Source organism: Apteryx mantelli, chromosome 20, assembly GCF_036417845.1.
Source record: "Apteryx mantelli isolate bAptMan1 chromosome 20, bAptMan1.hap1, whole genome shotgun sequence".
In the NCBI taxonomy this organism is placed as follows: Eukaryota; Metazoa; Chordata; class Aves; order Apterygiformes; family Apterygidae; genus Apteryx; species Apteryx mantelli.
The window spans coordinates 16,125,563-16,140,909 of record NC_089997.1 but is presented as its reverse complement, the minus strand read 5'-3'; the positions used below and the strand labels follow the sequence as shown (position 1 = coordinate 16,140,909).

The 15,347-nt window shown below is 68.2% G+C and overlaps 1 protein-coding gene across 1 annotated transcript; it reads right to left on the bottom strand.

Annotated features, from left to right (window-relative positions):
• Positions 1-2,971: 2,971 nt before the first annotated feature.
• On the bottom strand, positions 2,972-12,649 carry LOC136993814 (neurofilament heavy polypeptide-like). The gene is made up of 7 exons (XM_067308761.1): positions 12,526-12,649; positions 7,522-7,571; positions 7,193-7,372; positions 6,577-6,888; positions 5,919-6,068; positions 3,834-4,074; positions 2,972-3,189 (listed from the first exon to the last, which is right to left on the bottom strand). Exons 1-7 carry the CDS (start codon positions 12,647-12,649, stop codon positions 2,972-2,974), a joined length of 1,275 nt encoding a protein of 424 aa, XP_067164862.1.
• Positions 12,650-15,347: the final 2,698 nt, after the last annotated feature.

Sequence of the window (15,347 nt, the reverse complement as noted above, 5' to 3'; positions counted from 1 at the left end):
GGGGACGTGGGCAGGCAGCACCCAGCACCCACCCGCCCGCCCCGAGCCGGCACCGAAACCGTCCGACCAGCGGCTCGTCCGGCAGGCGGGCGCATCCCTCCTCCTCCACCGTCTTCCCTAAAAAAGGTCGGTTTTCCGTTCGGATTCCGCATCATTCCACGGCTGGATCCGACCTTAGTCCCAGCCTTGCTCGACGGGTCGCGTCTAAAGGAGCGTGGGCGAAGGGAACCCTCCCGGTGAGGCGCGAGGGGCGGAAAGCGTCCTGGAAGGGCCCAGGCGTCCTGGAAGGGCCCAGGCATCCGGGGAGACCCAGATGTCCGAGGGGCCCAGGAGTCCTGGAAGGGCCCAGGCGTCCGGGGAGACCCAGGTGTCCGAAGGGCCCAGGTGTCCGGGGAGACCCAGATGTCCGAGGGGCCCAGGAGTCCTGGAAGGGCCCAGGCGTCCGGGGAGACCCAGGTGTCCGAGGGGCCCAGGAGTCCTGGAAGGGCCCAGGCGTCCGGGTGTGTCCTCCCCCTCCCCCACCCCGCAGCACCTGCACAGGGGGCCCAGGCGTCCTCGGTACACGAAGGAAGGGGGGGGGCAGTTTGGGGGTGCCCGGACGCCTGGGCCCCTCGGACGCCTGGGCCCCTCCAATGCCTCTGCTGCCTCCGATGCCCCCGAACGCCTGGGCCCCTGGACGGGAGGGGCAGGGGGTGACGCCGGGGAGTGTCCCAGGGACACCTGGGCCCCTCGGACACCTGGGCCCCTTGGACATGGTGTGAGGTGGGATCTTGCCCGGACGCCTGGGCCCCTTGGGGAATTGGGTCCCCCCGATCCCCCCGGACGCCTGGGCCCCTCGGACACCTGTGTCCCCCCGGACTCCTGAGCCCCTCAGACACCTGGGTCTCCCCGGACGCCTGGGCCCTTCCAGGATGCCTGGGCCCCTCGGACATCTGGGTCTCCAGGACGCCTGGGCCCTTCCAGGACGCCTGGGCCCCTCGGACACCTGGTCTCCCCGGACACCTGGGCCCTTCCAGGACTCCTGAGCCCCTTGGACATCTGGGTCCCCCCGGACGCCTGGGCCCTTCCAGGACTCCTGGGCCCCTCGGACATCTGGGTCTCCCCGGACGCCTGGGCCCTTCCAGGACTCGTGGGCCCCTCGGACACCTGGGTCTCCCCGGACGCCTGGGCCCTTCCAGGATTCCTGGGCCCCTCGGACATCTAGGTCCCCCCGGACGCCTGGGTCCTTCCAGGACGCCTGGGCCCCTCGGACGCCTCCAGACCCCCTAACCCCACAGCCGAGGGGCCCAGGTGTCCGGGGAATCCCTGCTCCCAACCACCTTCCCCCATGTGCACGGGGCCCAGGCGTCCGGGGCCACCCGAAGGGCCCAGGCGTCCGGGCTCCCTCCCCAGCCCCTCGCTGCCTCTCTGCAGGGCCCAGGCGTCCGAGCGGCCCAGGCGTCCGGGAGACCTGGGCATTCAGGCTCCCCCTGACCCATGTACGGGGGCGCCCGGACGCCTGGGCCCCTCGTCCGTGGCATGAGGTGGTAGGTTGCCCGGACGCCTGGGCCCCTCAGAGCATTGGGTCTCCCGGAAGCCTGGGCCCCTCGTCCATGGTGGGGCTGGGGAGGCGCCTGGACGCCTGGGCCCTTCCAGTGCCTCTGAGCCTCGGACGCCCCCGGACCCCCCCTCCCCCCCCATGTCCCAGGGGCCCAGGCGTCCTGCAGTGTCCCCAGCCCCCACCCTGTAGCACACGTGCAGGGGGCCCAGGCGTCCGAGGGGCCCAGGCGTCCGGGAGACCCGGGCATTCAGGGGGCCCAGGCGTCCTGGCGTCTCTGCCCAGCCGAACCCCTGTCCTGGTGCAGGAGGGGCCGAGACGTCCGAGGGGCCCAGGCGTCCGAGCCCCCCCCAGCCGCCTCCCCCTCAGCGCGTGGATGCGGCACCCAGGCAATGGAGGGGCCCAGGCGTCCGGTCCCGTCCCCCCCCCGCCCCAATACCGCCGCTGCCGGGCACCGCGCAAAGGCCGCCGGGAAACGCCCCCCCCCGGCCGCCTCATTTGCATAACGCCCGCCCGCGGCCCCGCCCCCTCCTGGCCACCGAGAGCGCGGACCAGAGCGGCCGCGGCGGAAGGGGGGGGCGGGCTGGGGGTGGTGCCGCGGCTCTATGGTTGGGGACGCTCTGCCCACACTGTCTCTATGGCCAGGCGGCTCCTCTGGGCGGGTCTCCTGCGCGTCTCTATGGTCTCCTGGAGGAGCGACTGTCCGGGACACCCTCGGTCCCATCTCTATGGTCAGGCAGCACCTCTGGTCTGACCTCCAGCTCATCTCTATGGTTGCCGGGAGGAGCGACCATCTAGGACACGGTGTGCTCCAGCTCTATGGTTAGGCAGCACCTCTGCGCTGGCCTCCAGCATGTCTCTATGGTCGCCTGGAGGAGCGACCGTCTGGGACCCCCCCCAAACCTCGTCTCTATGGTCAAGTGGCTCCTCTGGGCGGACCTCCAGCACGTCTCCATGGTCACCTGGAGGAGTGAACGTCCAGGACACCCTCTGCTCCATCTCTATGGTCCAGTGGCTCCTCCGGTCCAGCCTCCAGCACATCTCTATGGTCACCTGGAGGAGCGACCGTCTAGGACACCCTCAACCCCGTCTCTATGGTCACCCCCAGACCCGGACCCGAAGGTCCCCCCGGACCCCAAAACAGCCCCAAACTGCTGCAGGGCCCCAACAGCCCCGAGCCCTGCCCGACCTCGGCCTCCTGGCGGCCATGGTGCCACAGGGCATGCTGGGAGCTGTAGTCCTCCTGCAGGCAGCTGTGGGGCAGCCATGGTGCCGCGGGGCATGCTGGGAGCTGTAGTCCTCCCGCAGGCAGCAGTGGGGCAGCCATGGGGCACAAGGTGGCAGCAGGAAGGAGCCGGGGAGACATTTGGGCATGGAGCAAGAGGAGCCAGAGGTGGAGGTGGAGGTAGAAAAGCTCCAGCGATGGTGGCGAGGTCACTTGGCCTTGGTCTTGGCTTTGGCCTTGGCCTTGGCCTTGGCTTTAGTCTTAGCCTTGGCCTTGGCCTTCATCTTGGTCTTGGCCTTGATGTTGGCTTTGGCCTTAGTCTTGGCCTTGGTCTTGGTCATGGCCTTGGTTTTGGCCTTAGTCCTGGTCTTGGCCTTGGTCTTGGCGTTAGTCTTGGTCTTGACCTTGGTGTTAGTCTTGGTCTTGGCTTTGGTCTTGGCTTTGGCCTTAGTCTTGGTCTTGGCTTTAGTCTTGGCCTTGGTCTTGCCCTTGCCTTGGCCTTGGTCTTGGCCTTAGTCTTGGCCTTGATCTTGGCCTTGGCTTTAGTCTTGGCTTTGGTCTTGGCCTTGGCCTTGGTCTTGGCCTTGATCTTGGCCTTGGCCTTGGCTTGGTTTTCGCCTTGGCTTTGGTCTTGGTCTTGGCCTTAGTCTTGGCCTTAGTCTTGGCCTTGGCCTTGATGTTGGCCTTGGCCTTAGTCTTGGTCTTGGCTTTGGTCTTGGCCTTGATGTTGGCCTTGGCCTTGGTCAGGGCCTTGGCCTTGGCCTTGGCTTTAGTCTTGGCCTTGGCCTTGACCTTGGCCTTGATGTTGGCCTTGGCCTTGGCCTTGGCCTTGGTCATGGCCTTGGCCTTGGTCTTGGCCTTAGTCTTGGTCTTGGCTTTGGTCTTGGCCTTGATGTTGGCCTTGGCCTTGGCCTTAGTCTTGGTCTTGGCCTTGGTCTTGGCCTTGATCTTGGCCTTGGCCTTGGCTTGGTTTTAGCCTTGGCCTTGGCCTTGGTCTTGGCCTTAGTCTTGATCTTGGCCTTGGCCTTAGTCTTGGCCTTGGTCTTGGCCTTGATATTGGCCTTGGCTTGCTTTTAGCCTTGGCCTTGGTCTTGGTCTTGGCCTTAGTCTTGATCTTGGCCTTGGCCTTAGTCTTGGCCTTGATGTTGGCCTTGGCCTTGCTCTTGGCTTTGGCCTTGGCCTTAGTCTTGGTCTTGGCCTTGGTCTTGACCTTGCTCTGGGTCTTGGCCTTGATATTGGACTTGGCCTTGGCCTTGGTCTTGGTCTTGGGCTTGGCGTTAGTCTTGGTCTTGGCGTTAGTCTTGGCCTTGGCCTTGGCCTTGATGTTGGCCTTGGTCTTGGCCTTGGCCTTGGTCTTGGCCTTAGTCTTGGTCTTGGCCTTGGCCTTGGCCTTAGTCTTGGCCTTGGCCTAGGAGCCACCAGGGCAGCCGGTGCGCCGACGCTCCGGAGCAAACCTCCGAGCCGGAAGGGCAGCTGTGGAGCTCCCCACGGGGGACGTGGGCAGGCAGCACCCAGCACCCACCCGCCCGCCCCGAGCCGGCACCGAAACCGTCCGACCAGCGGCTCGTCCGGCAGGCGGGCGCATCCCTCCTCCTCCACCGTCTTCCCTAAAAAAGGTCGGTTTTCCGTTCGGATTCCGCATCATTCCGCAGCTGGATCCGACCTTAGTCCCAGCCTTGCTCGCCGGGTCGCGTCTAAAGGAGCGTGGGCGAAGGGAACCCTCCCGGTGAGGCGCGAGGGGCGGAAAGCGTCCTGGAAGGGCCCAGGCGTCCGGGGAGACCCAGATGTCCGAGGGGCCCAGGCATCCTGGAAGGGCCCAGGTGTCCGGGGGGAACCAGGTGTCCGAGGGGCCCAGGCGTCCTGGAAGGGCCCAGGTGTCCGGGGGGACCCAGATGTCTGAGGGGCCCAGGCGTCCTGGAAGGGCCCAGGCGTCCAGGGAGACCCAGATGTCCGAGGGGCCCAGGCGTCTGAGCGCCCTCCCCGTGCACCCCCCCCAACCCGTCTCTAAGGGGCCCAGGCGTCCGGGACGCCCTGACCAACCCCGCGGGGAACAGAGGGCCCAGGCGTCTGGGGAAACCGGCTCTCCGAGGGGCCCAGGCGTCCGAGGGGCCCAGGCGTCCGGGAGACCTGGGCATTCAGGCGCCCCCTGACCCATGTATGGGGGTGCCCGGACGCCTGGGCCCCTCAGAGCATTGGGTCTCCCGGACGCCTGGGCCCCTCGTCCATGGCGGGGCTGGGGAGGCGCCCGGACACCTGGGCCCTTCCAGTGCCTCTGAGCCTCGGATGCCCCCGGACGCCTGGGCCCCCCGGACGCCCCTGGACCCCCCCTCCCCCCCCATGTCCCAGGGGCCCAGGCGTCCTGCAGTGTCCCCAGCCCCCACCCTGTAGCACACGTGCAGGGGGCCCAGGCGTCCGAGGGGCCCAGGCGTCCGGGAGACCCGGGCATTCAGGGGGCCCAGGCGTCCTGGCGTCTCTGCCCAGCCGAACCCCTGCCCTGGTGCAGGAGGGGCCGAGACGTCCGAGGGGCCCAGGCGTCCGAGCCCCCCCCGGCCGCCTCCCCCTCAGCGCGTGGACGCGGCACCCAGGCAATGGAGGGGCCCAGGCGTCCGGGCGCCCCCCAAGCCGCCCCCCCCCTTCACGCCATGTCCGAGGGGCCCAGGCGTCCGGTCCCCTCCCCCCCCCCGCCCCAATACCGCTGCTGCCGGGCACCGCGCAAAGGCCGCTGGGAAACGCCCCCCCCGGCCGCCTCATTTGCATAACGCCCGCCCGCGGCCCCGCCCCCTCCTGGCCACCGAGAGCGCGGACCAGAGCGGCCGCGGCGGAAGGGGGGGGCGGGCTGGGGGTGGTGCCGCGGCTCTATGGTTGGGGACGCTCTGCCCACACTGTCTCTATGGCCAGGCGGCTCCTCTGGGCGGGTCTCCTGCGCGTCTCTATGGTCTCCTGGAGGAGCGACTGTCCGGGACACCCTCGGTCCCATCTCTATGGCCAGGCAGCACCTCTGGTCCGACCTCCAGCTCATCTCTATGGTTGCCGGGAGGAGTGACCATCTAGGACACAGTGTGCTCCAGCTCTATGGTTAGGCAGCACCTCTGCGCCGGCCTCCAGCATGTCTCTATGGTCGCCTGGAGGAGCGACCGTCTGGGACCCCCCCCCAACCTCGTCTCTATGGTCAAGTGGCTCCTCTGGGCGGACCTCCAGCACGTCTCCATGGTCACCTGGAGGAGTGAACGTCCAGGACACCCTCTGCTCCATCTCTATGGTCCAGTGGCTCCTCCGGTCCAGCCTCCAGCACATCTCTATGGTCACCTGGAGGAGCGACCGTCTAGGACACCCTCAGCCCCGTCTCTATGGTCACCCCCAGACCCGGACCCCAAAACAGCCCCAAACTGCTGCAGGGCCCCAACAGCCCCGAGCCTCACCCGACCTCGGCCTCCTGGCGGCCATGGTACAGCGGGGCATGCTGGGAACTGTAGTCCTCCTGCAGGCAGCTGTGGGGCAGCCATGGTGCTGCAGGGCATGCTGGGAGCTGTAGTCCTCCTGCAGGCAGCTGTGGGGCGGCCATGGTGCCATGGGGCATGCTGGGAGCTGTAGTCCTCCCGCAGGCAGCTGTGGGACAGCCATGGTGCCCAAGGTGACGGCAGGAAGGAGCCGGGGAGACATTTGGGCATGGAGAAAGAGGAGCCGGAGGTGGAGGTGGAGGCAGAAAAGCTCCAGCGATGGTGGCGAGGTCACTTGGCCTTGTTCTTGGCTGTAGTCTTAGTCTTGGTCTTGGCTTTGGCTTTGGTCTTGGCCTTGGTCTTGGTCTTGCCCTTGCCTTGGCCTTGGTCTTGGCCTTGGTCTTGGCCTTGGTTTTGGCCTTAGTTCTGGTCTTGGCCTTGGTCTTGGCATTAGTCTTGGTCTTGACCTTGGTGTTAGTCTTGGGCTTGGCTTTGGTCTTGGCTTTGGCCTTAGTCTTGGCCTTGATCTTGGCCTTGGCTTTAGTCTTGGCCTTGGTCTTGGCCTTAGTCTTGGTCTTGGCCTTGATATTGGTCTTGGCCTTGGTCTTGATCTTGTCCTTAGTCTTGATCTTGGCCTTGGCTTTAATCTTGGCCTTGGCCTTGGCCTTGGCCTTAGTCTTGGTCTTGGCCTTGATCTTGGCCTTGGCCTTAGTCTTGGCCTTTGCCTTGGTCATGGCCTTGGTCTTGGTCTTGGCCTTAGTCTTGGCCTTTGCCTTGGTCTTGGCCTTGGCCTTGGCGTTAGTCTTGGTCTTGGCCTTGGTCTTGGCGTTAGTCTTGGTCTTGGCCTTGGCGTTAGTCTTGGGCTTGGCTTTGGTCTTAGCTTTGGCCTTAGTCTTGGTCTTGGCTTATTCTTGGCCTTGGTCTTGCCCTTACCTTGGCCTTGGTTTTGGCCTTGGCCTTGGTCTTGGCCTTAGTCTTGGCATTGGCCTAGGCCTTGGCCTTGATGTTGGCCTTGGCCTTAGTCTTGGCCTTGGTCTTGGCTTTAGTCTTGGCTTTAGTCTTGTTCTTGGTCTTGGCCTTGGTGTTAGTCTTGGTCTTGGCTTTGGTCTTGGCTTTGGCCTTTGTCTTGGTCTTGGCCTTGGTCTTGGTGTTAGTCTTGGCCTTAGTCTTGGCCTAGGAGCCACCAGGGCAGCCGATGCGCCGACGCTCCGGAGCAAACCTCCGAGCCGGAAGGGCAGCTGTGGAGCTCCCCACGGGGGACGTGGGCAGGCAGCACCCAGCACCCACCCGCCCGCCCCGAGCCGGCACCGAAACCGTCCGACCAGCGGCTCGTCCGGCAGGCGGGCGCATCCCTCCTCCTCCACCGTCTTCCCTAAAAAAGGTCGGTTTTCCGTTCGGATTCCGCATCATTCCGCGGCTGGATCCAACCTTAGTCCCAGCCTTGCTCGACGGGTCGCGTCTAAAGGAGCGTGGGCGAAGGGAACCCTCCCGGTGAGGCGCGAGGGGCGGAAAGCGTCCTGGAAGGGCCCAGGCGTCCTGGAAGGGCCCAGGCGTCCGGGGAGACCCAGATGTCCGAGGGGCCCAGGCGTCCGAGGGGCCCAGGCGTCCTGGAGACCCAGATGTCCGGGGAGACCCAGATGTCCGAGGGGCCCAGGCGTCCTGGAAGGGCCCAGGCGTCCTGAAGACCCAGATGTCCGAGGGGCCCAGGCGTCCTGGAAGGGCCCAGGCGTCCGGGGGGACCCGGATGTCCGAGGGGCCCAGGAGTCCTGGAAGGGCCCAGGAGTCCTGGAAGGGCCCAGATGTCTGAGGGGCCCAGGCATCCTGGAAGGGCCCAGGCGTCCGGGGAGACCCAGGTGTCCGAGGGGCCCAGGCGTCCTGGAAGGGCCCAGGCGTCCGGGGAGACTCAGATGTCCGAGGGGCCCAGGCGTCCTGGAAGGGCCCAGGCGTCCTGGAAGAGCCCAGATGTCCAAGGGGCCCAGGAGTCCTGGAAGGGCCCAGGCGTCCGGGGGGACCCAGATGTCCGAGGGGCCCAGCCGTCCTGGAAGGGCCCAGGTGTCCGAGGGAGACCCAGATGTCCGAGGGGCCCAGGAGTCCTGGAAGGGCCCAGGCATCCGGGGAGACTGAGATGTCAGAGGGGCCCAGGAGTCCTGGAAGGGCCCAGGCGTCCGGGGAGACCCAGGTGTCCGAGGGGCCCAGGAGTCCTGGAAGGGCCCAGGAGTCCTGGAAGGGCCCAGATGTCCGAGGGGCCCAGGCGTCCTGGAAGGGCCCAGGCGTCCGGGGAGACCCAGGTGTCCGAGGGGCCCAGGAGTCCTGGAAGGGCCCAGGCGTCCGAGGGAGACCCAGGTGTCCGAGGGGCCCAGAAGTCCTGGAAGGGCCCAGGAGTCGTGGAAGGGCCCAGGCGTCCTGGAAGGGCCCAGGCGTCCTGGAGACCCAGGTGTCCGAGGGGCCCAGGCGTCCTGGAAGGGCCCAGGCGTCCGGGGAGACTCAGATGTCCGAGGGGCCCAGGCGTCCTGGAAGGGCCCAGGCGTCCTGGAAGAGCCCAGGTGTCCGAGGGGCCCAGGCGTCCTGGAAGGGCCCAGGCGTCCGGGGGGACCCAGATCTTTGAGGGGCCCAGGCGTCCTGGAAGGGCCCAGGCGTCCTGGGAGACTGAGATGTCCAAAGGGCCCAGGTGTCCGAGGGGCCCAGGAGTCCTGGAAGGGCCCAGGCGTCCTGGAAGGGCCCAGGCGTCCGGGGGGACCCAGACGTCCGAGGGGCCCAGGAGTCCTGGAAGGGCCCAGGTGTCCGAGGGGCCCAGGAGTCCTGGAAGGGCCCAGGCGTCCGGGGGTCCCAGATGTCCGAGGGGCCCAGGCGTCCTGGAAGGGCCCAGGTGTCCGGGTAGACCCAGATGTCCGAGGGGCCCAGGCGTCCTAGAAGGGCCCAGGAGTCCTGGAAGGGCCCAGGCGTCCTGGAGACCCAGATGTCCGAGGGGCCCAGGAGTCCTGGAAGGGCCCAGGCGTCCTGGAAGGGCCCAGGCGTCCGGGGGGGCCCAGATGTCCGAGGGGCCCAGGCGTCCTGGAAGGGCCCAGGCGTCCGGGGGGGCCCAGATGTCCGAGGGGCCCAGGCGTCCTGGAAGGGCCCAGGCGTCCGAGGGGCCCAGGCGTCCTGGAAGGGCCCAGGCGTCCTGGAGACCCAGATGTCCGAGGGGCCCAGGCGTCCTGGAAGGGCCCAGGCGTCCTGGAAGGGCCCAGGCGTCCGGCGGGACCCAGGTGTCCAAGGGGCCCAGGCGTCCTGGAAGGGCCCAGGCGTCCTGGAGACCCAGATGTCTGAGGGGCCCAGGCGTCCTGGAAGGGCCCAGGCGTCCGGGGAGACCCAGATGTCCGAGGGGCCCAGGCGTCCGGGGAGACCCAGATGTCCGAGGGGCTCAGGAGTCCTGGAAGGGCCCAGGCGTCCGGGGGGACCCAGATGTCCGAGGGGCCCAGGCGTCCTGGAAGGGCCCAGGCGTCCGGGGAGACTCAGATGTCCGAGGGGCCCAGGAGTCCTGGAAGGGCCCAGGCGTCTGGGGAGACCCTGATGTCCGAGGGGCCCAGGCGTCCTGGAAGGGCCCAGGCGTCCGGGGGGACCCAGATGTCCGAGGGGCCCAGGCGTCCTGGAAGGGCCCAGGCGTCCGGGGGGACCCAGATGTCCGAGGGGCCCAGGCGTCCTGGAAGGGCCCAGGCGTCCGGGGGGACCCAGATGTCCGAGGGGCCCAGGCATCCGGGCACCCCCAAACTGACCCCCCCCCTTCCCTTCTGTACAGAGGACGCCTGGGCCCCTCCCAGACGCCTGGGCTCTCTGGACACAGGGAAGGGGGGTTGGCTGGGGACTGCCCCGGACTCCTGGGCCCCCTGCGCGTGTGGTGCAGGGTGGGGGCTGGGGACACTGCAGGACGCCTGGGCCCCTCGGACATGGGGGGGGAGGGGGGGGTCCGGGGGTGTGCGAGGGGCCCAGGCGTCCCAGGGGCCCAGGCGTCCGAGCGCCCTCCCCACACACCCCCCCAACCCGTCTCTAAGGGGCCCAGGCGTCCGGGACGCCCTGACCAACCCCGCGGGGAACAGAGGGCCCAGGCGTCTGGGGAAACCGGCTCTCCGAGGGGCCCAGGCGTCCGAGGGGCCCAGGCGTCCGGGAGACCTGGGCATTCAGGTGCCCCCTGACCCATGTACGGGGGCACCCGGACGCCTGGGCCCCTCGTCCATGGCATGAGGTGGTAGGTTGCCCGGACGCCTGGGCCCCTCAGAGCATTGGGTCTCCCGGACGCCTGGGCCCCGCGTCCATGGTGGGGCTGGGGAGGCACCTGGACGCCTGGGCCCTTCCAGTGCCTCTGAGCCTCGGATGCCCCCGGACCCGCCCTCCCCCCCCATGTCCCAGGGGCCCAGGCGTCCTGCAGTGTCCCCAGCCCCCACCCTGTAGCACACGTGCAGGGGGCCCAGGCGTCCGAGGGGCCCAGGCGTCCGGGAGACCCGGGCATTCAGGGGGCCCAGGCGTCCTGGCGTCTCTGCCCAGCCGAACCCCTGCCCTGGTGCAGGAGGGGCCCAGGCGTCTGAGGGGCCCAGGCGTCCGAGCCCCCCCCAGCCGCCTCCCCCTCAGCGCGTGGACGCGGCACCCAGGCAATGGAGGGGCCCAGGCGTCCGGGCGCCGCAGGCATTCAGGGGGCCCAGGCGTCCGAGTGCCCCCCAAGCCCCGCCCCCTTCACTCCGTGTCCGAGGGGCCCAGGCGTCCGAGGGGCCCAGGCGTCTGGTCCCCTCCCCCCCCCCACCCCAATACAGCCGCTGCTGGGCGCCGCGCAAAGGCCGCCGGGAAACGCCCCCCCTGGCCGCCTCATTTGCATAATGCCCGTCTGTGGCCCCGCCCCCTCCCGGGCATCGAGATCGCGGACCAGAGCAGCTGCGGCGGGAGGGGGGGCGGGCTGAGCAGTGCCGCGGCTCTATGGTTGGGGGGACGCTCTGCCCACACCGTCTCTATGGCCAGGCAGCTCCTCTGGGCAGGCCTCCTGCGCGCCTCTATGGTCGCCTGGAGGAACGACTGTCCGGGACCCCCCTCAGTGCCATCTCTATGGTCAGGCAGCACCTCTGGTCCGACCTCCAGCACATCTCTATCGTTGCCGGGAGGAGCGACCATCTAGGACACGGTGTGCTCCAGCTCTATGATTAGGCAGCACCTCTGGGCCGGCCTCCAGCATGTCTCTATGGTCGCCTGGAGGAGCGACCGTCTGGGACGCCCTCTGCCCCATCTCTATGGGCAGGTGGCACCTCTGGTCCAGCCTCCACCGCATCTCTATGGTTGCCAGAAGGAAAAACTGTCTGGGACACCCTCCCGTCTCTAAGGGCAGGTGGCTCTTCTGGTCCAGCCTCCAGCATATCTCTATGGTCACCTGGAAGAGCGACTGTCTGGGACACCCTCAGCCCCATCTCTATGGCCAGGAAGCACCTCTGGTCTAGCCTCCAGCGTGTCTCTATGGTCACCTGGAGGAGCGAACGTCCAGGACACCCTCTGCTCTGTCTCTATGGTCAAGTGGCTCCTCTGGTCCGACCTCCAGCACATCTCTATGGTCACCTGGAGGAGCGAACGTCTAGGACACCCTCAGCCCCGTCTCTATGGTCACCCCCAGACCTGGAACCCAAAACAGCCCCAAACTGCTGCAGGGCCCCAACAGCCCCGAGCCCTGCCCGACCTCGGCCTTGTGGTGGCCATGGTGCCGCGGGGCATGCTGGGAGCTGTAGTCCTCCCGCAGGCAGCTGTGGGGCAGCCATGGTACAGCGGGGCATGCTGGGAACTGTAGTCCTCCTGCAGGCAGCTGTGGGGCAGCCATGGTGCCGCGGGGCATGCTGGGAGCTGTAGTCCTCCCGCAGGCAGCCATGGGGCAGCCATGGTGCTTCAGGGCATGCTGGGAGCTGTAGTCCTCCTGCAGGCAGCTGTGGGGCAGCCATGGTGTCCAAGGTGACGGCAGGAAGGAGCCGGGGAGACATTTGGGCATGGAGAAGGAGGAGCCAGAGGTGGAGGTGGAGGCAGAAAAGCTCCAGCGATGGTGGCGAGGTCACTTGGCCTTGGTCTTGGCTGTAGTCTTAGTCTTGGTCTTGGCCTTGGCCTTGGTCTTGCCCTTGCCTTGGCCTTGGCTTTAGTCTTGGCCTTGATGTTGGCCTTGGCCTTGGTCTTGGCTTTAGTCTTGGCCTTGATGTTGGCCTTGGTCTTGGTCTTAGTCTTGGCCTTGATGTTGGCCTTGGTCTTGGTCTTGGTCTTGGCCTTGGTCTTGGTCATGGCCTTGGTCTTGGCTTTAGTCTTGGCCTTAGTCTTGGTCTTGGTCTTGGCCTTGCTCTTGGCCTTGATGTTGGCCTTGGCCTTAGTCTTGGCCTTGGTCTTGGTCATGGCCTTGGTTTTGGCCTTAGTCCTGGTCTTGGCTTTGGTCTTGGTATTTGTCTTGGTCTTGGCCTTGGTCATGGCCTTGGTCTTGGTCTTGGCCTTGGTCTTGACCTTGCTCTGGGTCTTGGCTTGGCGTTAGTCTTGGTCTTGGCCTTAGTCTTGATCTTGGCCTTGGCGTTAGTCTTGGCTTTGGTCTTGGCCTTGATGTTGGCCTTGGTCTTGGCCTTAGTCTTGGTCTTTGCCTTGCTCTTGGTGTTAGTCTTGCCCTTGGCCTTGGAGGCACCAGGGCAGCCGGTGCGCCGACGCTCCGGAGCAAACCTCCGAGCCGGAAGGGCAGCTGTGGAGCTCCCCACGGGGGACGTGGGCAGGCAGCACCCAGCACCCACCCGCCCGCCCCGAGCCGGCACCGAAACCGTCCGACCAGCGGCTCGTCCGGCAGGCGGGCGCATCCCTCCTCCTCCACTGTCTTCCCTAAAAAAGGTCGGTTTTCCGTTCGGATTCCGCATCATTCCGCGGCTGGATCCGACCTTAGTCCCAGCCTTGCTCGACGGGTCGCGTCTAAAGGAGCGTGGGCGAAGGGAACCCTCCCGGTGAGGCGCGAGGGGCGGAAAGCGTCCTGGAAGGGCCCAGGCGTCCGGGGGGACCCAGATGTCCGAGGGGCCCAGGCGTCCTGGAAGGGCCCAGGTGTCCGGGGAGACCCAGATGTCTGAGGGGCCCAGGAGTCCTGGAAGGGCCCAGGCGTCCGGGGAGACCCAGATGTCCGAGGGGCCCAGGCGTCCTGGAAGGGCCCAGGCGTCCGGGGGGACCCAGATGTCTGAGGGGCCCAGGAGTCCTGGAAGGGCCCAGGCGTCCGGGGAGACCCAGGTGTCCGAGGGGCCCAGGCGTCCTGGAAGGGCCCAGGCGTCCGGGGAGACCCAGGTGTCCGAGGGGCCCAGGTGTCCTGGAAGGGCCCAGGCGTCCTGGGAGACCCAGGTGTCCGAGGGGCCCAGGTGTCCGGGGAGACCCAGATGTCTGAGGGGCCCAGGTGTCCTGGAAGGGCCCAGGCGTCCGGGGGGACCCAGGTGTCCAAGGGGCCCAGGAGTCCTGGAAGGGCCCAGGCGTCCGGCTGTGTCCCCACCCTCCCCCACCCCGCAGCGCCTGCACAGGGGGCCCAGGCGTCCGGGGCCACCTGAAGGGCCCAGGCGTCCGGGCTCCCTCCCCAGCCCCTCGCTGCCTCTCTGCAGGGCCCAGGCCTCCGAGGGGCCCAGGCGTCCGGGGCACCCAGACACTCCAGCGCCCCCCGACCATGTACAGGGGCACCCGGACGCCTGGGCCCCTCTGATGCCCCCGGATCCCCCAACCCCACAGCCGAGGGGCCCAGGCGTCCGGGGAATCCACGCTCCCGACCCCCTTCCACCTTGCACAGGGGGCCCAGGCGTCCGGGTGCCCCCGTACAGGGTCAGTGGGCGCCTGAATGTCCTGGACGCCTGGGCCCCTCGGACTCCTGGGCCCTTTGTAGCTAGGGAAGAGTGGTTGGAGCTGGAGGGGGCCCGGACACCTGGGCCCTCTGGTCACAGGGCTTGGCGGGGGGGGCCCGGACGCCTGGGCCCCTCAGATGCCTGGGCCTTTCCAATGCCTCCGCTGCCTCCGCTGCCCCCGGACGCCTGGGCCCCTCGGGGAATTGGGTGCCCCCAATTCCCCCGGACACCTGGGCCCCTTGCGCAGAGCCCTGGGTCTCCCGGACGCCTGGGCCCCTCAGATGCCTGGGCCCTTCCAATGCCTCCGCTGCCTCCGCTGCCCCCGGACGCCTGGGCCCCTCGGGGAATTGGGTGCCCCCAATTCCCCCGGACACCTGGGCCCCTTGCGCAGAGCCCTGGGTCTCCCGGACGCCTGGGCCCCCGCAATGGCCCTGGGCCCCCCCAGCTCTGAGGGGCCCAGGCGTCCGGGCCCCTGCCAAGAGTTGCCCCCTCCCCCTGTGTGCAGGGGGCCCAGGCGTCCGGGCGAATCAGGGCGACCCAATTCTCTAAGGGGCCCAGGCGTCCGGGACGCCCTGACCAACCCCGCGGGGAACAGAGGGCCCAGGCGTCCGGGGGCATTGGAGGCAGCAGAGGCATTGGAGGGGCCCAGGCGTCCGGGGCTCCCAGACATTCAGGGGGCCCAGGTGTCCTGGGGGGATGCAGGTGTCTGGGGGCGTCCGAGGGGCCCAGGCGTCCGGCTGCCTTCCCAGCTGCCTCTGACGCAGCCCCTGCATGAGGGGCCCAGGCGTCCGGGGACCCCCCACACCTCCCCTGTCACCCTGGGGATGGAGGGCCCAGGCGTCCGAGGGGCCCAGGCGTCCTGGAAGGGCCCAGGCATCCGGGTGTGTCCCCACCCTCCCCCACCCCGCAGCGCATGCACAGAGGGCCCAGGCGTCCGGGTAGCCGCCTCTCTGGACACCTGGGCCCCTCGGACGCCTGGGCCCCTCGGACACAGGGTGAAGGGGGGGGGGGGCGGCTTGGGGGGCACCCGGACGCCTGGGCCCCCTGAATGCCTGTTGGCGCCCGGACGCCTGGGCCCCTCGGACATGGGGGGGGAGGGGGGGGTCCGGGGGGGGTCCGAGGGGCCCAGGCATCCGAGGCTCAGAGGCACGGGAAGGGCCCAGGCGTCCGGGCGCCTCCCCAGCCCCGCCATGGACGAGGGGCCCAGGCGTCCGGGAGACCCAATGCTCTGAGGGGCCCAGGCGTCCGGGCAACCTACCACCTCATGCCGTGGACGAGGGGCCCAGGCGTCCGGGCGCCCCCGTACATGGGTCAGGGGG

Coding starts and splice junctions, on each gene's coding strand:
- LOC136993814 (XM_067308761.1), bottom strand. CDS start 12,649: ATGACCAAGGCCAAGACCAAGACAAATACCAAGACCAAAGCCAAGACC. Junction 6,889..7,192: donor AGGCCAACATCAAGGCCAAG/GCCTAGGCCAAT, acceptor GCCAAGATCAAG/GCCAAGACCAAGACTAAGGC. Junction 4,075..5,918: donor CACTTGACCATAGAGACGAG/GTTGGGGGGGGG, acceptor ATCAAGGCCAAG/GCCAAGGCCAAGACTAACGC.